The sequence below is a fragment of the Rhagoletis pomonella genome, unplaced genomic scaffold (assembly GCF_013731165.1).
Source record: "Rhagoletis pomonella isolate Grant_MI unplaced genomic scaffold, Rhpom_1.0 Rhpom_scaffold_00006, whole genome shotgun sequence".
Taxonomy (NCBI): domain Eukaryota; kingdom Metazoa; phylum Arthropoda; class Insecta; order Diptera; family Tephritidae; genus Rhagoletis; species Rhagoletis pomonella.
In genome coordinates this window covers 44,957,301-44,976,640 of record NW_023458560.1, presented here as the reverse complement: position 1 = coordinate 44,976,640, position 19,340 = coordinate 44,957,301, and the positions used below count along the sequence as shown (strand labels likewise).

The following is a 19,340-nucleotide window of genomic DNA, read 5'->3' as shown; positions in this document are numbered from 1 at the left end:
CAGAGTACAGATTTGCCGAAGTCAATATCAGTATGAGCAGTTATAAGCATCGTTCACTTGTGGTGGCTGTATTTGCAAGACAGCACGCAATGCGCTCGTGTTCAGTCATCCTCTAATCTCGTTTAGGTATCGATACTACTAAGCCAACGCCGCTGCTCAGTCATACAAAGCAGCGGTATTGAATGAGTATGAACAGTTGACGATCAACCAATGCCATTCCCTGGTTCACACATCAGTTACCTAGCAGTTTCTCCCCCAAAGGAATGTAGTTCCATAGCTGAGAATATTTCCCTCCTTTTTAGTGAAATAGAGACACTCTGACTAAGCGAGCTGTTTGCAGGCACTTCCGATTTAGGCAATTTCTTTAAGAATAACTCTAGGCCGGTGAAAGTGGTGCTGAAATTACATTTGTTCAACGGAGGCTTGGAATCATCACGGGAATACCACTTCTAGCCATACTCATTAAAAAAGTGGCTTTTTGGAGTACCCTGGGACCACCGAATTCAAGTTCCATGAAAAGTAGAAACTTCAGCGAACATCTGAGTGTTATCAAACTATTCGTAAAGAATCCCGTCAGAAAATTCATAGACGTATTTCCACCAAAATTATCGTTTATTAAGCTTACAAGGATATAATTTCTGAAAGGAACGCTTGCAAAATTATAATCAAAACGATCACTCAGCGACTACAAGTTTGGTACACTGATGGATCCAAACTTAATGCTGAGAGTTCTCGGACCGTCGTATTTGGACATAGGTGTTAGAAAAATGTATCTAATGCGCACATAATTTAGGTAGAAATTTTTGCAATTGAAATCTTTGTTCCGCGCATGTTTTCGTAGAAGAACAAACGGGGCTACTAAAAACGTCATTTCGCACAGCCAGCCACCAGTCATAGCCTTGGACTAACGTAAAACCATAATTTAAAAAGTGTACTGTATAAATTAGCAATCTTGTGGTGGGTGCCATCTCTCGCTAAATGCGGAGACGGATCCTAGATTTCTAAGAAGGTGGTAGGACTCCCAGATTGCAGGTCACTATCGTATGTTAAAGTGTAAAGGCTACGCAAGAGATTTTCACCACCACTGGTGGAGTCTCTGAACGACTACTTAATTTTAGCCGGGTTTAACACCTATCACTGAGTACTTGAGAAGTTTTGTGGGTTAATAGAGTAAACCGAAGAGTAATTTCTCATGCGTAAACCAGCCATAGACTTAGAGACTTTAAAAAACGAATATCGTTCTCATCCAGGAACTGGATTAGAATGACAACAATGGTTAAAGTTTGTTTGTTGTAAGAGCCATTAGATGTTCCTACAGCATCTAGATGCATTTCTACTTCAAAAAATAAAAAATAAATTTTTTAAATTTCGCTTACATCTTTCTAGAGGTTAGGGCTCGATATGAAAGACTCCTCTACCGCGTTTATAAACTATTTAGGTTGTACCCGTCATTTTCTGCTCATGATTCTCGGTTATGTATATTTTACTATGAGTAATCTGTGGTGTACCAAAAAAAAACTTATGTCAAGTTAGAACTGGAAATTATTTAGGCAACTAAAACCTCTTCCAAAGACAAAGATGAACAAAATCCACTCAAATATTAAACCTTGCTTGCCCACTGAAACAATGGATGCACCCTTTTCCTAAGCTTTCTGTAAATTTTACATTGACAGAGAAAGGATAAAAGTTCATTGTGCCTCACACTGGCACTTCGCTATAAGAAAGGTTATTTTTATCGAAAGCTTTTTCAGGGAAAGCTTTCGGATGCTTAGGATGGAAAATTTCTGCAAAAAGTATTAATTCTTTCAACACAATCAAGAGTGCTTAAATTGCAAGTTTCAATTCTTGCTAAATGCGTAAGCGCCAATGAAAGTTATTGCAATTTTAGGTATATTTAATTGGTTTTCTTTGTAAAATGTGACCAACTAAAGCTCTCCCTCGCGATTCTAAGCATCTCAAATCGCATTTTAGTACCAACTATTTTTCAGCAAAAAAAAAAAATTATAATCAATGCCAAAAAGTTCATGTTGCTTATTTGTTTGTTGCTAAAAATTGTCAACTATAAGAAATGGGCATAACTTCTGAACATTATTTAATGCTTTGTTTTATCACCAAGAGGCAGCATATATGTATATATGTATGTATGTGTGAATGTGATCCCTGCAAAAATTTGAGGACCAGGTGGTCCAGTGGGTCGTGGTTTTAAAGTAAGTGCAAAAGGACCAGGTTGCATAATAGTAACTTGTTATGCTGACCTAGACCACTTCAAACGTAAAAAAATGTTATGTGTGTTGAGAACCACCTCTTCATGCCCCATCGGCAACATGATTCGGTTGCCGAATGTGCCATGCTCCAAAAGGAGTAGTTATCTAGGTGGTCCCATGTTATGCAGTGGTGGACTAGAAGTGGTCCCATGTTATGCAGCGTTGGACCAGAGGTGGTCAGGTTCAATGACATCGCAATGTTAATGCGATTTGGACCATTTTGGTTACTAGTGTTGGATACAAGGTAGCGTGATCCTGTACCAGTATTTAACCTAGTCCCCCTGCAAAAAATTGTTGTTATTCATATGTATGCGTTTTTTTCTTCAATTCCATATGTTTCTCGTGTTTGCGCATTCAAACAAAGTGTCCATTTTATAACTTTAGTCTGACCGCGTTACTTGTCGGGCTCGGTTCGGCCAAAAAGATTTTTTAGAATATTAATAAACGGTTTATGCCCTTTTTAAACAAACATTGTGGATTACAACAATAAACTTAAGAGATAAGAGGAGAAGTGTAGTGTGTGTAAGTGTGACAGGAAGATAGTTTGAAGAAAAAACGCGTTTTGTAATGAAAATTGGGTTACGAGTGCAGCGAGGTGAAGGAAAATGTTGTTTTGGAAAAAACAGAAACTTTTTTAAGTAAAATGTGGAAAATATGCTACCAATATTGAAGTAGTAAGCTCCTGGAGAGTGAAACAAATTTTAAAATTGTGTAAACAAAATAAAAAGTACCGTTATTTAAAACAATATTTTTATAAAAATATAACGTGTAAAAATCGGAAGACAAAATAAAACAAGTAATTTTTAAGCAAAAGACAAAACCGACTTCAATTCTCATATACAAATTTAAGAATACCGCTAATTTCTTCATGATCAAATGATCGGATCTAAATCAAATTAGCATGGAACTACCTCGGAGGTACCACCTTTCCTTTCAAAAATGTAGAAATCAGTTAACGTGGTCCAAAGTTATGCGGTATGATCACCTCCTTCTTTTTTGAAGTCGGTTAAAAATGAAATATAACACAATAGCGAAAGTTAAATTTGGCAAAATAAAAAAAAAAAAAACAAGAAATAGAAAGGCAATGAAATTAAACAAAAAAACTAAACTTATATAAATTTATGTGAAGGAAATTATATACAAATTTTAATAAAATTGTATAAAATTAAATTAAATTCCATAAATAATGGAGTAAAAAAATAATAATATAAAAAAAAAATAGAATACCAAAATAAAATACGAAGAAATAAAATAAAATTTAATTGAATGGAATAGAAATAAAAAAACAAATCAAATTAAACTATAAATAAATTAAATTAAATTACATAAACCGCAACATGATAAAATGGAGTAAAAAATAATAATATAAAAAAAATAGAACACCAAAATAAAAGACGAAGAAATAAAATAAAATTTAATTGAATGGAATTGAAATAAAAAAAATTAAATTAAACTATAAATAAAATTAATTTAAAAAACTAAATTAAATAAATGAAAAAATATAAAACAGAACAGCAAAAAAAGTATACAATAATAAAAACATAAATCAACAAAAAAAAAACAAAAAACAAAACAATAAAAAATAAATAAAATAAAATTTAACAAGGCAAAATAAAATTTTACAAAGATAAGTAGAGTAAATTATATACAAAATTAAATAATATAAATTAAAACAAGATAAAATAAAATACAACAGAATGAAATAAAATAAAATTAAATTAAATAAAAACATAAAACAAAATAGAACACCAAAATTAAACAAGCAGAAATCAAATTAAATTAAATTAAATAAAAGATATAAAAAACCAAAAATATTAAATTAAATTAACAATAAAAAAATTTAATTATTGAATAAAATTTGAAAAACAATGAGCAGAACAGTACAATAAATAAATAACACCTCACAATAAAAAATTATATAAAATAAAACAAAGTAAAATAAAATATAGTAAATAAATTAAAATAAATATAAAAATTAAATTAAATTAAACTAAATTAAAATAAATTAAATTAAATTAAATTAAATAAAAATAAATAAAATAACAAAATGAAATGAAATTAACTGAAATAAAATAAAACAAAATAACATAATAAAACATAAAATAAAATAAAAAATAAAAAATTAACATAGAAATTAAATAAAGAAAATAAATAGATAGAAATAAAGTAACATTTAATATAAATAAAATAAATAAAGTAAGTACTGTCGAGAATATATTTATAGAATGGGCAGGGTAGACTCACCTACCACCTACCACTTCTATCACTACTGTGAAAACGTCGAAGATAACGTAAACCATACATTCTTCACTTGCAAGCACTTGTTGTCTTCGCGCAGAATGTTGGAAGAAAGATACGGAGAAATAACCCCGAACAACGTAATTGGGGTAATGATCTCCAGTGCAGACAAGTGGGAAGCAGTTGCGAGATACGTGAAGTTCGTACTCCGCTCCAAACGAGAAGACGGATGAGGCTCAAGTAGCGCGCTCCTGCACCTGAAGACATGCATAATTGCGGTGCCAGATGAGGGATTCTTGCGCGGGCGGTGGGAGTTGGGGTTTTAGTGGGTAGCCCAACACTCTTCGCTGGGAGTCCCACACTCGGGGAAGGTAGTATAGAGACTAGCGCCCCCGGCCAGTGCATAAAGCATTTCCCTCTGCTACGAAAACATAAAAAATTAAGTAATCAAGATAAAATAATTTAAAGTAAACTAGAGTGCAAAAAACTAAAATTTGTAAATTTTAAAATTAAATACTTGTGTTCGTACGTAATATTGTCTTATAAATAAATAATAAGCAAATATTAGTGTTCTATGAAGATGCTTACTAATTGTAAATGCAAAATTTCTGCTAGACTCAATGAAAATATCATTAGAGTGTCCGTTAAATTCTCATATAAAATTGGGGAGGTCCGAATTGCGAGAAGAATTATGAAGATGATTGCGAAGACGAATATAAAGACAGACGAATGCGTTTGTATATAAAGAAAGCGACTAAACCGAAGACAAAAAATCTCCCGGACCCTAAAAACACTAGAAAAGCGACCGCAAAAAATTTATGAAAAAAACAACAACACCGATATCCACAATATTTTCATTCCCTATTTTTTGTGTATATTCATCTAATCCAAAGAAATAAATCTAAAACTTGCTTACCTCTTACAGATCTTACACTGGAACTTTAAGCACTGCCAAAAATTCACCACCGAACTTCACAGCAATTCAGGTAAATTACAAAAATATTAATCTAACTCTTCTATACTAATCTCCACTGTCTCCCATTACCGCAGGTGGAGTTTGAACAATAATGCATTGGCACACACGCAATGCAGGAAGAACTATTATTTCTTAATCAGCAACGAAGAACGAAGAAGAGGTCACCGCGATAGAGTTTTTTCACACATGCAAGAGGAAGTTAATACGCACATAATTACGCCTTTCTGAGATTACAATAGGCTAGTAATCTTATGGAATAAGTTAAAAAAGAAAACTTCAACAACGAAAAGCACTGAAGAACAACAATACAGCACACTAAAACTAAAGCTTGTGTACTGATTTTAAATCGCGCCTGGTTGCAACCGGAAATTGCAGAAACTACAACGACACACACAAACACGCCGGCACACATTTAGCTCACATTCACATATAATCACTACTAAAGAATTATTGGAAAAAATAAATCTTCTATAAAACTATACAAAGGCATAGAACTGTTCGACGATCTTCGTCGCCGATTGTGGTGTCCACATAAACACACACGCTACATAACCACCACCACCACAACCACCGCCATAGCAAACATAATCACCGCCATAATTTCACTCCAATAATGTCGCCGCAACAACGCGGCAGCGCCTATGCTAGCCGCCTCTACAACAAGAGCAACAATAACAGAAACATCAACGAGCTTATCGCCTTTTGCTGCTTGGTACTGCTGAGTAGCTGTGCGTTGCTGACACAGGCGCAACGCCTCACTGGACTACGCGATCGGCCATTAAATACGCCCAGAGAGTACAAGAAAACACATCCATGCGAACGCTCCTCCTGCTATCCAGCCACGGGTAATTTACTCATCGGACGTGAGAATCGCTTGACCGCCTCATCGACGTGCGGCATATATGCGCCAGAACGATTCTGTATACTGTCGCATTTGCAGGATAAAAAGTGTTTCCTTTGCGATACGCGCGAGGAGACGCGCAGTGATCCCTACAAGAATCATCGCATTGGACAAATTATCTATAAAACGAAACCGGGTACGAATTTGCCCACTTGGTGGCAATCGGAGAATGGCAAGGAGAATGTGACCATACAATTGGATCTGGAGGCGGAGTTTCACTTCACCCATTTGATCATCTCGTTCACCACATTTCGGCCGGCGGCCATGTTGATTGAGCGTTCATTTGATTTTGGTCAAACTTGGCATGTCTATCGCTACTTCGCTTACGATTGTGCCGAATCGTTCCCCGGCGTACCGACTGTGTTGCGCAATATCACCGATGTTATGTGCACGTCGCGTTATTCGAATATGGAGCCCTCGCGCAACGGTGAGGTCATCTTTCGTGTGCTGCCGCCGAACATTAACGTCTCCGATCCGTATGCCACGCATGTACAAAATATGCTGAAGATGACCAATCTGCGTATTAATTTTACGAAGTTGCACAAATTGGGTGACAATTTGTTGGATAATCGACTGGAGATGGAGGAGAAATATTACTATGGCATTAGCAATATGGTCGTGCGCGGCTCGTGCTCTTGCTATGGCCACGCCTCACAATGCCTGCCACTGGCCGGCACTGAGTCACCGGAATACGATATGGTGCATGGACGCTGCCAGTGTACGCACAACACCAAGGGTTTGAATTGCGAGACTTGCGAGGACTTCTTCAACGATCTGCCCTGGAAGCCGGCGTTCGGCAAGCAGACTAATGCCTGCAAGAAGTGCGATTGTAACGATCACGCTGTGAGCTGTCATTTCGATGAGAATGTCTTCGAGCAATCCGGCCGCATTTCGGGCGGAGTGTGCGACAATTGCATGCACAATACACAGGGTCAGCACTGCGAGGAGTGTATGCCTTTCTTCTATCGCGATCCCGAGCAGGACATACGCAGCCCGGAGGTGTGCAAGCCTTGCAATTGCGATTTGAACGGTTCGGTGGATGAAGGCATTTGCGATTCAGTGAACGATCCCGAAAATGGCATCGAGGCTGGCGCTTGTCACTGCAAGTCGAATGTGAAGGGACGCCGTTGCGATGTGTGCAAGGATGGATTCTGGAATCTGATACCCGAAAACCCAGCTGGTTGTGAACAATGCACGTGCAACACGCTCGGCGCCATCGACAATTCGGGCTGCAACATGTACGCCGGTGAGTGTACGTGCAAGCGCTTGGTTACCGGCAAGGACTGCAATCAATGCGCGCCACAAACGTATGGTCTCTCTGAGTCGGAGGATGGCTGCACGCACTGCGGTTGCGATGTTGGCGGCTCATACGACAACTTCTGCGACGTTATAACGGGTCAGTGTCGCTGTCGCACGCACATGACTGGTCGCAATTGCTCTCAGCCGAAACAGAACTACTTCATACCACCGCTCTATGTGGTGCACGATGTAGAGACCGCGGATGTGTGCATATCTCGCGGCAATAACGGCAATTGCACTGTTGTGCCATATCCACCACTGCCCGATCGCACACCCGACTACACTGGTGTTGGATTCACGCGTGCGCCGGAAAATTCCGAATTCATCATAACCGTCGATGACATACCAAGCTCCATGCCCTACGATGTGGTGATACGTTACCAAACCACTTCGCGCGATGACTGGGAGGATGCTTACATAACACTTGTGCGTTTGGACGAAGTAGACCCGGAGGGCGTCTGCGCGCAGGCTGTACAACCCGGTTCGAGTGTTTACGAGACGCATATACCCTTCAGTTTGCCCGAACGTGACCGTCAGGTAGTGGCGCTGCGCAATGTTTGCCTGGAAGCCAATAAGGTATACAAGTTCAAGATACATTTTGAACGCCGACGACACAACGAAGAGAATCCCACCGCTACCATTCTGATCGACTCACTAACGCTAATACCACGCATCGAAGTGACTTCGGTCTTCTCGGGCTCGCCCGCTGCGGACTTGCGTCGCCGCGAATACATACAAATGGGCTGCAATCAGTCGCTTTATGACATACGCTACAGCAGCGTCGTGGACCCACGTTGCAATGAGTTAGCGGACTATGCGAGCACGGAAATACACGATGGTGCCAGCCAGTGTAACTGCAACCCTACAGGCGCGCTAAGTAAGGAATGTGACCCACGTGGTGGCTTCTGCCAATGTAAATCGAATGTGGTGGGACGTCAGTGTGATCAGTGCGCGCCAGGCACTTATGGCTTCGGCCCGGAAGGCTGTAAGGCTTGCGACTGCAACAGCATTGGTTCGAAGGACAACAACTGTGACCTGGTCACGGGTCAGTGCGCCTGTCATCCTAACACATACGGACGTGAGTGCGATCAGTGCCAGCCGGGCTATTGGAACTTCCCCAATTGTCAGGCGTGCGAGTGTAATGGACATGCGCAGCAATGTGACGCACGCACTGGTCAATGTATCAACTGTTTGGACTTCACCAGCGGATATGCGTGTGACAGCTGCTTGGAAGGCTTCTACGGTAATCCCTTTTTGGGTAGTGAAATCGGGTGTCGCGCTTGTCGCTGCCCCGACACTGTGGCCAGCGGTAATACACATGCCGACGGCTGCTCATTGGATACGCGCAACAACAATATGATCTGTCACTGCAAGAAGGGCTACGATGGTGCACGTTGTGAGGTGTGCGCAGACAATTACTTCGGTGATGCCGAGACGCCAGGTGGCGCGTGCGAAAAATGCGGCTGCAGCAACAACATCGATCTCTACGACACAGAGAATTGCGAACGACGCACAGGCCAGTGCTTGAAGTGTATGTACGATACGACCGGTGATCATTGCGAGCTTTGTCGCGATGGCTTCTTTGGCGATGCGCTGCAACAAAATTGCGTGCCATGTTATTGTGATTACTTGGGCACTAACCAGACCATTGCGCATTGCGACCGGTTCACCGGTCAGTGTCCATGCTTACCCAATGTGCATGGCATACGTTGCGATGAATGTGCGGCCAATCATTGGAAGATCGCTTCAGGCGAAGGCTGTGAGGCGTGCGAATGTGACCCGATTGGTTCATCGTCCGAACAATGTAACCGTTACACCGGGCAGTGTGAGTGCAAAGATGGCTTCGGTGGACGCGCGTGTAATCAATGTCAAGCGAAATACTGGGGCAATCCGAATAGGGAGTGCCAGCCTTGCGAGTGCGATCCCTACGTGTCGGCTGACTACCAGTGCGATCGCGAGACGGGACAGTGCGTGTGCCACGAAGGCATGGGCGGCTACAAGTGCAATGAATGTGCGCGCGGTTATCAAGGACGCTTCCCACATTGTGCGCCTTGCGGCGAATGCTTCAACAATTGGGATTTGATACTGTATGGACTGGAAGACGCCACGGCCGAGGCCATACAACGCGCCAAGGATATCAAATTGATTGGCGCAACCGGCGCATATACGGCTGAATTTAGTACTTTGGACAAGAAGCTGCAAAATATACGCAATCTGCTGCAGAACACTACCGTTAGCTTGCAGGACATCGACGCGTTGGATAAGGAAGGCGCTGAGCTGAAGGAGAAACTGCAGGCTTCGCATACCAAATTAGTGGACACTGAAGACAATTTGGAGAACATTTATTCTTCGTTGAGTCTGTCCACTGTGCAGTTGGAAGCTTTGCGTAATCAATCTGAGCTCGTGAATAAATTATCAAAAGAGCTGAAAGAGAATGGCATACAGCTGCAAGAGTCCAACATCGAAGGCGCACTCAATTTGACGCGTAACGCCTTTGAGCGTGTGCTCAACCTGTCTGCAGTGAAGAATGAGGCCGAGGATTATGCTGCCAACACCGAGCGCAACTGCAAGCGCGTCGAAACGCTGGAAAACAAGATCAAGGATGAGCACGACACGATCACGGCCAACGATGGCATCATTGCTGACTACCGCAGTGAACTGACGTCCCTTACCGCTCTGATACCCGGTTTGAATAACGAAGTGTGCGACAAGAGCGGCGATCCATGCGACTCGTTGTGTGGCGGTGCTGGTTGTGGCTCCTGTGGTGGGCTATCTTGCGAGCAAGGTGCATTGACACGCACCGAGAAGGCGCTCAAAGTGGCCAAAGACACTGAGCAAATAATCAAAGACAAGAAAGACGCCGCCGATCAAACTATACGTTCGCTCTTCCAGGCTAAAGTCAATGCCTCCGAGGGTTATCTCAAGGCCAAGAGCGCTTTCGAAGATGCCGAACGTTACTTCAACCGCACCAATGACAAAATTAAGAAGGGCGAGGCAATGATTGAACAGCTCGGCAGCTTCCTTAACAACAACACTGCATTGTCGACGGAGAGTCGTGACCTAGCACAGCAAACACTCAAGCTCGACCTCAAATTAGATCCCGAAGAGATACAAATGCTGGGCGGCAAAATCAATGACGCTGTTTCTTCACTCAAAAACGTTGAATTGATTATTTATAATACGCGTGGCGATCTTGCGCGCGTCAACAATCTGCAGGCAAAAGCGAATACGACCAAAAAAACTGCAAACGAAATACTAGATACTGCCAATTCGGTGGTGAAGAATCTGGACGATGCAGATGCTTCGCAACTGAAGGCCAAAGATGCCATATCACAAGCTAATGTCAATATTGAACTAGCGGCCAAGGATTTGGATCAAATCGATTTAGAGACGAGTGATGCTGAGGCGCCTGCCAATGCCACTGCACAGCAAGTGGAGTATCTGGCCAAGCAAGCCAGTCGCATAAACAAGAATTTGCTGAAGAACGAATTAGATGCACAGGAAATCAAGAAGGAAGCAAATGCCGTAAAGGAGGCCGCACTCAAGGCGCGCGAATACTCCAATCAATTGCACTCCGCCACCAATTTGGTCAATCAAACGCTTAGCGATCGCGCGCGTAAATCGGAAAGTGCACGCGAACGTGCCAAGCAGCTGTTGCAACGCGCTTCCAAACTGACAGTGGACACAAACGATAAGTTAGGCCAACTGCAGCTGATGCAAGATATATACGCTGAAAACAATAGCACTTTGCAAAAACTGCAAGACGATTTGAAGCCTTTAAACGAAGAGCTGACTTTGTCGCTGCAAAAGATACAGGAGCACGCCGATCGCTATCGACAATGTACGGGCTAAGGTGAGCGAGCGTGCAGTTAGTTGGTAGCAAAAGCAGTAATGTTGCAACTTAGCATTTATACTTAAACAATAGCCTTTGATAACTGCAATAAGGCCAAATGCCTATTAAAGCCCTTTGAAAAGCACAAACCAAAAATGTTCACTCCAAAGCCAGTGCCAGTGTTAAGTGCTCAGTATATCAGCTGCGGCTCGACAAAACAAAATTTTAATTGTAATTGTTTTTATCTTCTTCCTGTTCTATTTGTAACATGCTGAAATCAGGGCTGCACATTAACGTTAATTTTATCAATAAACGAAAATTCAAAATCGTTTTGGTTTTTTACATCGATAATGTTAACATTATGTGTTTATCAAAAAAATTCGTTTTGTTAATTATCAGAAAAATATGTCAACAAAAAATTTTGTTTCGTTCATTATCAAAAAAAATATCAAAAAAGGAAAATTTTTCTGCCGCAAACATAAAATTTAATAAACAGGCAAATTTTATTATTTGAAGCAATTGCGGGAATAATGGGTCGTAAAAAAGTAGGCGAATTAGTCCGATCGTGCTTTTTAGTTGGAGAGGGGTTATTTGTGTGCAAATTTTGCCAAACGAAATTAACAAGCGATCACTTGGGAAATTTCAAAAGCCATTTGATCAGAAGACATAAGGAAGCCTTTGGAAGGCTTCAGGACGAGCAAGTGCAGCAGCAACAAGTACAGCAAAGCGAAAATGCTGACGACCCAGCAAGAAAAAAAATTAAAATTGAGCTTGAGCTAAGTGAAAACGACGTGCAAGATATTTGCGCGGGTTTCGTTACGGAATGCGGTGTAGCCTTAAGATTTTTTAATACCAACACTTTTCAAAAGTTATTTACGCCAATATGTCGACAATTAAGTTTGCACAAAATGACCCGTAATAATATAGGGGAGATTTTAATGCAAAAACATACAACTGAAGTAAACAATTTAAAAACAACACTAAAAAATCGCATAATATCTATAAAAATTGACAGTGCCCAGCGGCTTTTTCGTAACGTGGTATGCTTAAATGCGCAATATTTACTAAATGGAGAAATTACCATAAAAACGTTGGCAGTAAATAATTTTCGTGAAAAACACACCGCAAGAAACCTAAAAGAACTAATTTTGAAAAGTCTAGAAAGGTATGTGTCAATAATTACTTGATATTAAAGATAGCAAAGCGTTTTTTGTAGCATTAGCGTTTTCTAATTTTAAAATTAATGTACATACATACATACTTAATTACTTATCTAACTTTTGTTGAAAATTCAACATTCAAAGTTTATTTACTTATTACTTTAACTTAATAAATTTCAATAGATATGATATCACAATTAGTCAAGTGTACAGTATCACAAGTGATAACGGCAGCAACATGGTCAGCTGCGGAAACCTCCTGCAACACGAAAGTAAGGAAGTAGAAATGCCTTTACTAAATCCATCAGAAGATGTCGACGATGCCTTTTTTGAAAGTTTCGAAACCATTTTTGAAGATCTAGAATTCGACACTTGTGTTTCGCAAAATTTTCGTAAGCAATTAAATAATAATAATAGTAGCAATAAAACTAGTTTACAGTACTATAAAAAAAGAATAAAAATGAAATAATATTAAATTAAAAAATAATAGAAAAAAAAACCAAACAAACAAATTAAATTAAAAAAATAAAATATCAATCCTAATAAAAAAAAAAATAAATAAAAAAATATTAAAACCAAATATAGATAATTAAGAAAAAATAATAATTGTAGTAAAATATATAATAATAATATAAAAAAACAAAGTACAATTAAATTAAAAAAAGTAAAATAAAATAATAGTAAAAATACAATAAAATAAAAAAAATAATTAAGTAAAATCAAATAAAACAAAACAAAACAAAATAAAATACAATAAAATAAAATGAAATATATATGTATATAAATCAAATAATTTTCTTAAACTGTAGGCTAGTGTTATAACAGCTATATTAATAATAGTATTGTGTACATTACATAATTTTTTTTTTAGAGTCAATTGTAGTTATACGATGTGCCGCGCATACCATACAGCTAAGCGTAAACGACGTTTTTAAAAATGAAGAAATTAAAAACTGTTTTAGAGAATGCCGCAATGTAGTGCGAAAGCTGCGTACGCCAGCAATGCACAGACTCATATCGTCACAAAATTTATTGCCTCCCACAGCTGATTGTCCAACTCGTTGGTCTTACTCGTATGAGTTACTTAAACGGTTGAGAAACTTAGACACATTAATCTCAGAAAATATGAAAGAAGCCAATATTGACTGGTCCGTAAAATTGCAAGAAAAAAATTTGCTATTTGGAGACTTCATTAAAACCTATTTGGAAATGATTCTTGTTGTAAAGAAAGAAGCGGACAAATATCACATTTCCAAACTTTTGTTGCAGTCTTTAAACCAGAGGAAAGATAACTTGCTCCAAAACCCAACCGTGGCGGCAGCAATCTATCTTGATCCGCGACTGAGACGGTTACTCCACAGTCCAGAATTCGCACCTTTAAAATCAGTTGCAGTAGCGCATTTGAAGGCTCTCTACTTAAAAATTCATGGAAATGACAACAATGTATGTACATATATATGTTTGATCTCTATGATTTGAAATATAAAGATACAATTGCAAGTATTCTGACATCTTTTTGCAGACGCAAGAGCCTGCTGCTAATTCAAGTAGTGAAGTAAATGAAGACAGTGACAATTTGCTTGGCACACTACTAAACCAAATCTCCCAATACGAACCAAGAAGCGAAAATACCACAGAGGCATTTTCAATCATAGAAGCATTCAATGAAAATTGCGATTTGAAGGCCAATTTAGCAGACTATTGGGAGTCAAAAAAATTTACTCACAGTACCTTGTACCAGCTATACAAAATTATTCATGCAACTCCCGCTACGCAAGTTAGTGTAGAGCGGGCGTTCTCCACTTTAAAATATATAATTAATGGCTATAGGTCAGGTTTGAGTGATGATATCACTGAAGCGATATTAATGTTACGGCTCAATTAGTTTTCGCATAATTTCTTAACAGCGTTTTGTTTACTATTTGTTAATTATTTAATAAAAAGAAATCCCATAATGCTACGTACTCCTACATAAATTTTGCTTACAATTTTCTTCTTAAATAATGAAACAAAAAAACTATTGATATTTCCTTTTTGATAATCAACGAAACGAAATTTTTTTCGTTAACATTTTTTGTTAACTAACGAAACTATTTTTATTTTCATATTTTGTTTATTCATAATAAGCAAATGAAATTTTTTGATAAGTTGTTTTTTTAATAAATAAGCAGCCCTGGCTGAAATTTGTACTGTAAACCGTTTGGATGAACAAAATATTAATTTTAATTTTAATTAAAGAAGGTAAAAAATCATAAATGAAAGCTAAACGTGTTTGTTGTAAGAAAATGTTATGTTTAAAATTTTAAAAAAAGTATATTTAACTGTATGTTTTAGTTTATTTAAAGCCAACTCTATGAAATAGCAAACAATATGAAAAATTTTAGCAATACGACTATCAAGCGTTTCTAGTAGAAATTGCTGTTAATTTACATACATAAACACATACATATGCACACACATACAAACATATGCAACCAATAGAAAACGAATATTATCTCGAAATTATTAAGCAAAGAAACAAATACATATGTGCCTTAATAACATTAAAGAAAAACAATTTGAGATTGAATTCTCTACTAAAGATTTTGTTGTAATAACTATGTAAGTGTAATTTTTATATTAATGTATTGAGCCAATAAAAGTGTTGAAAAATAAATTGAAATTTTATTTGTTATGCAAATTATTTGATAGTGGGCATTAATAACCGGACATCTTGGCCATACGTCGTCCCAATTGATTGCTTACCGTAATCGGTCCAATCAGGGCTCCACTGCCCTGCCTGAGAAGTAATTTCATTAACACAATTCGCAGTTACCACGAGTCTAAATACTGAATGCCGTCATCTGAAATGCAAAAACTCGTCACTAATCAAAATTTAAAAATTCACTTTTTGATTGATATTCAAAAAAAAAAAAATTAGTTACGCCTTTTTGCATTTCAGGTGTTGATACATAAATAGGTTAAGTAAGAAATTAAACATTGATTTCATTTCGTGTTTTTCATTTTGTTGGAACCAATACACGACTTTTCATGAGCACTTCGAGAATAGTTATAAAGAATTTCAGAATCATTTCTTGACTAGTTTCTAACTAGCCTGAAATTATCCCGAACTAGGCTCAAAATTATCCTAAAGTAGCTCTGAAGTGGTTCTGAAAATATCGTGCACTTGTCCCGAATGGATCTCGAACCAGTCTTGGAAAGGTCCCGAAATGGCCCCTTACTAGAAATAGTCCTCAACCAGTCCCGAAATGAACCCGAACTAGTCCTGAAATAGCCTCAAATGGTGAAGAACTAAGCCCTGAGATGGCCCTGAAATAGTTCTGAATAGGACCCGAAATGGTTCACAAAGTCGTTAGCTTGGCCCGAAATGATCGTGAAGCGTTCTTGAAACGGTCCCGAAATATTCCCTTACCAGTCCCAAAATAGTCTTGAAGTCGTCCAAAATGGCTCTGAACTAGAGATGGGCACGGGCCGGGCTTTTGGCAGGGGCCCGAGTTAGTCCACCCGAATTTCCTTACTTTTATACTAAGTAAAAAATAAAATACTTGTATACTTATTATTTAGTGCTATGAAAATAAGTAAATATTTACTATCATCTCGGTATTTAGTAACATCTAATATACTTCAATAAATAGTACTTTGATATTTAGTACAAAATAAATACCTGAATATTTTTGCACTTAGTATTTAGTAAATATAATTTTGCCCTTCACTGGCAGGTACCAATGGATCTCGCAAGCCTTACTCTTGGCAACCCCGATTTACCTGACAGTTTCCGTTGTGTGTCCCTATAATCCGCTTGGATCCACTTGGAAACTTCAAATAATCGGAATTTGCCAAATCATCAGCCAGTTCGCTGCCTTGAAGACAACCGTGATCTTTTCGCGAAAGACTGTCGCTTTGAAACAGAATAAACAGCTGGAATTGCCTTTCATCTATCTAGTTAGCTCCAGTTAAATTTTCTTCATTTTCGGTCTTGGCGCTGTCGGTGTAGGAAGTGTTTACCAAGTTTTAGGAAAGCTTTACGCGTACTAAATACCTTCAGGTATTAGTTTATCATTTGTGAAACCCAACGGGTATTTTTTCTAAAAATCTTCCAAATGCGTTGCTATGTTTGGAACTATGTATCCAAATTCTATCGATACATTTCTTGCTTTTGGTTCGCTAAATTCAGGAGTAACAAATCTGACTAAGTATTAGGAACCGTTTTTGCCGTTGCTCTCATAGCCACGGTTACCACTTACTTTTTTTGCGTGCTCGACTAAAATGCAGAAGGATTTTATAACTTTCTTAAACACAAAATATTGGCCCTGTTATGCGTGTTTAATTGGTTACATAAAGTTTGCATCTTTCCACCAGTTTTGAAAGAGTCCAAGGCCTTTAATGCTGTCTTACAGCGGGCCCAGAACTGCCACCCATCAGTGTAACAGAACTCTCTGTACATAAGTGTCACTTTCGGGAGTTATTACCATGTAAGGCTTGTTACATGGTTAATAATAAACAAGTAAGAGCAGCGCTGTCTTCGGCTATGCCGAAGGCTTCATACCTTTCATGAACATCTGCAAATTTTAGTTTGACAGATTACAGATTTTGAATACATCTGCATACATCGATAGAGGAGTTACATACTTATATAAAAAATCGCCTCTAAAAAATCAGAGGTATGGAGGATATACTTTATATGGCACCAATCTAAGTGATTTTCACTGCTATGTGATCGGTATGTAAACCGTAACACAATTTATTGGGTTTAGTTTCCTACATAAAGGAGATATATCGCAGAAACTGGTATCTGAACAATCAGTGCTATAGGAGATAAAGCTTATACAGCATAGATTTTGACGATTTTCTCAGTAGACTTTGTATTATTTATAAAATATCTTACGAAATTTATCGGTTTTAGCTGTTCAAATAAGAAGTTTTACAGTAAAATCCCATATCTGAACAATCAGATGTTTGGAAGATATATGTTGTAGTCACCGGATCCTTGTTATTTTCACTGTAAGTATTCTGTTAATAATGAGTGAAAATGGTGCGAAATTTCATGTTCCTAGCTGCATAAATGGAGGAGATATGATAAAAGACCTCATATCTGAACAATCAGTTGTATGGGGGCTGCAGGTTATAGTGACCCGATCTTCGTTATTTTCACTGTAAGTCTTCTGATAATGAGTGAAAGCAGCACGAAATTTCATGGTCCTAGCTACATAAATGGATGAATTATAACGAAAAATCTCATATCTGAACAATCAGTTGTATGGGGGCTATAGGTTATAGTTATCCGATCTTTTTAATTTTCACTGTAAGTTTTCTGTTGATAATTTTTGAAAACAGTGTGGAATTTCCTGTTCCCAGCTATATAAATGGAGGAGTTATAACGAAAAATTTTATATCTGAACAATCAGTTGTATGGGAGCTATAGGTTATAGTGACCCGATCTTTGTACTTTTCACTGTAAGCATTCTGTTGATAATGGGTGCAAGTGCTGCGAAATTCGTAGCTGCATAAATGGAGAAGTTATAACGAAAAATCTCATATCTGAACAATCGGTTGTATGGGAGCTATATGTTATAGTGGTCCGATTCTTCCGGTTCCAACAAATGATTAATACATTATAAAAATACACCCACCTACCAAATTTTATCCGGATATCTCGAAAACAGAGAGACTAGATTGCATACAAACAGACGGACATAGATAAATCAACTCAGCTCGACGTTCTGATCATATAAGTATACATTTTAATGGGTCTATCTCTTTTTGTTCTGGTACTTACAAACATCGGACCAAAGTTATAATACCATTTCATGCTCATGAAAGGTATAAAAACTGGTATTCTTGTTTCCATTTAGAAACATCCTAGGGGGTGAGTGCTTCTATGTCGCGTCTATTTTCGGACTATTGCGCAATGAACAGTATTGCCAAGTAAAATAAATAGAATGGATATGTATTTAACACGGTTGCTTTAGGAGGCAAAACAAAATAAATAACAAGTAATTTTTAGCAAAAAAAAACCGACTTCAACTCTCATAAAAAAAATATATATATATATATCTCATGATCCACTGATCGGATCTTAACCAGATTAGTATGGGACCACCTCTGAGACACTACCTTTCCGATGCAAAAAGAATTATCGGTTGACGTGGTCCAAAGTTATACATAAAAAAAAAAAAAAAAATTTTAAATATTTCGACGAACTGATAACCTCCTCCTTTTTTGGAAGTCGGTTAAAAAGTAAGTGCGCTTGGGCCACACTGTAGAAGTGAAACTTACGATTCTTATCTATCTATATATACACACATCTGCTTTTGCTTAAGGTTATATTTTTTCGCCTTTTTTCTATCAATGTAGATCCCTACCTCTACCAATGTTCGTTCTAATAACATTCATGTTATTCTGTTTTTCCATTATCTTCATTTCTATCTTCATACTCTATCGATGGACGTTATATCAAAATATCGATAACAAAATCGATGACAAATTCCATAAAAATTTCAATAGCAACATCGATAATACCATTGGTAGCTAAATCGATTAGAAAACCAATAAAAATATCGATAACAAAATCGATAAATATCGATATCAAAATCGATAAATATCGATAACAAAATCGATAAATATCGATAACAAAATCGATAAAGATCGATAACAAAATCGTTAACAATAT

The 19,340-nt window shown here is 37.9% G+C and overlaps 2 protein-coding genes across 2 annotated transcripts in view; both read left to right on the top strand.

The window, feature by feature from the left end:
- LOC118740788 (laminin subunit beta-1-like) overlaps positions 1–11,838 on the top strand; it is a 31,099-nt gene extending 19,261 nt beyond the window's left edge. Inside the window, exons 2-3 of the mRNA XM_036472475.1 lie at positions 5,428–5,488; positions 5,553–11,838. Coding sequence (XP_036328368.1) covers positions 6,092–11,530 — 5,439 coding nt within the window. The 5' untranslated portion in view covers positions 5,428–5,488; positions 5,553–6,091 and the 3' untranslated portion in view covers positions 11,531–11,838. The remainder of the gene's footprint in view (positions 1–5,427; positions 5,489–5,552) is intronic.
- A 117-nt stretch (positions 11,839–11,955) lies between these two features.
- Positions 11,956–14,715, top strand: LOC118740790. Its single transcript, XM_036472478.1, has 4 exons — positions 11,956–12,675; positions 12,854–13,062; positions 13,542–14,113; positions 14,193–14,715. The coding sequence occupies exons 1-4, from the start codon at positions 12,041–12,043 to the stop codon at positions 14,553–14,555; spliced, it is 1,779 nt and encodes a 592-aa protein (XP_036328371.1). The 5' UTR covers positions 11,956–12,040; the 3' UTR covers positions 14,556–14,715.
- The last annotated feature ends 4,625 nt before the right edge of the window (positions 14,716–19,340 follow it).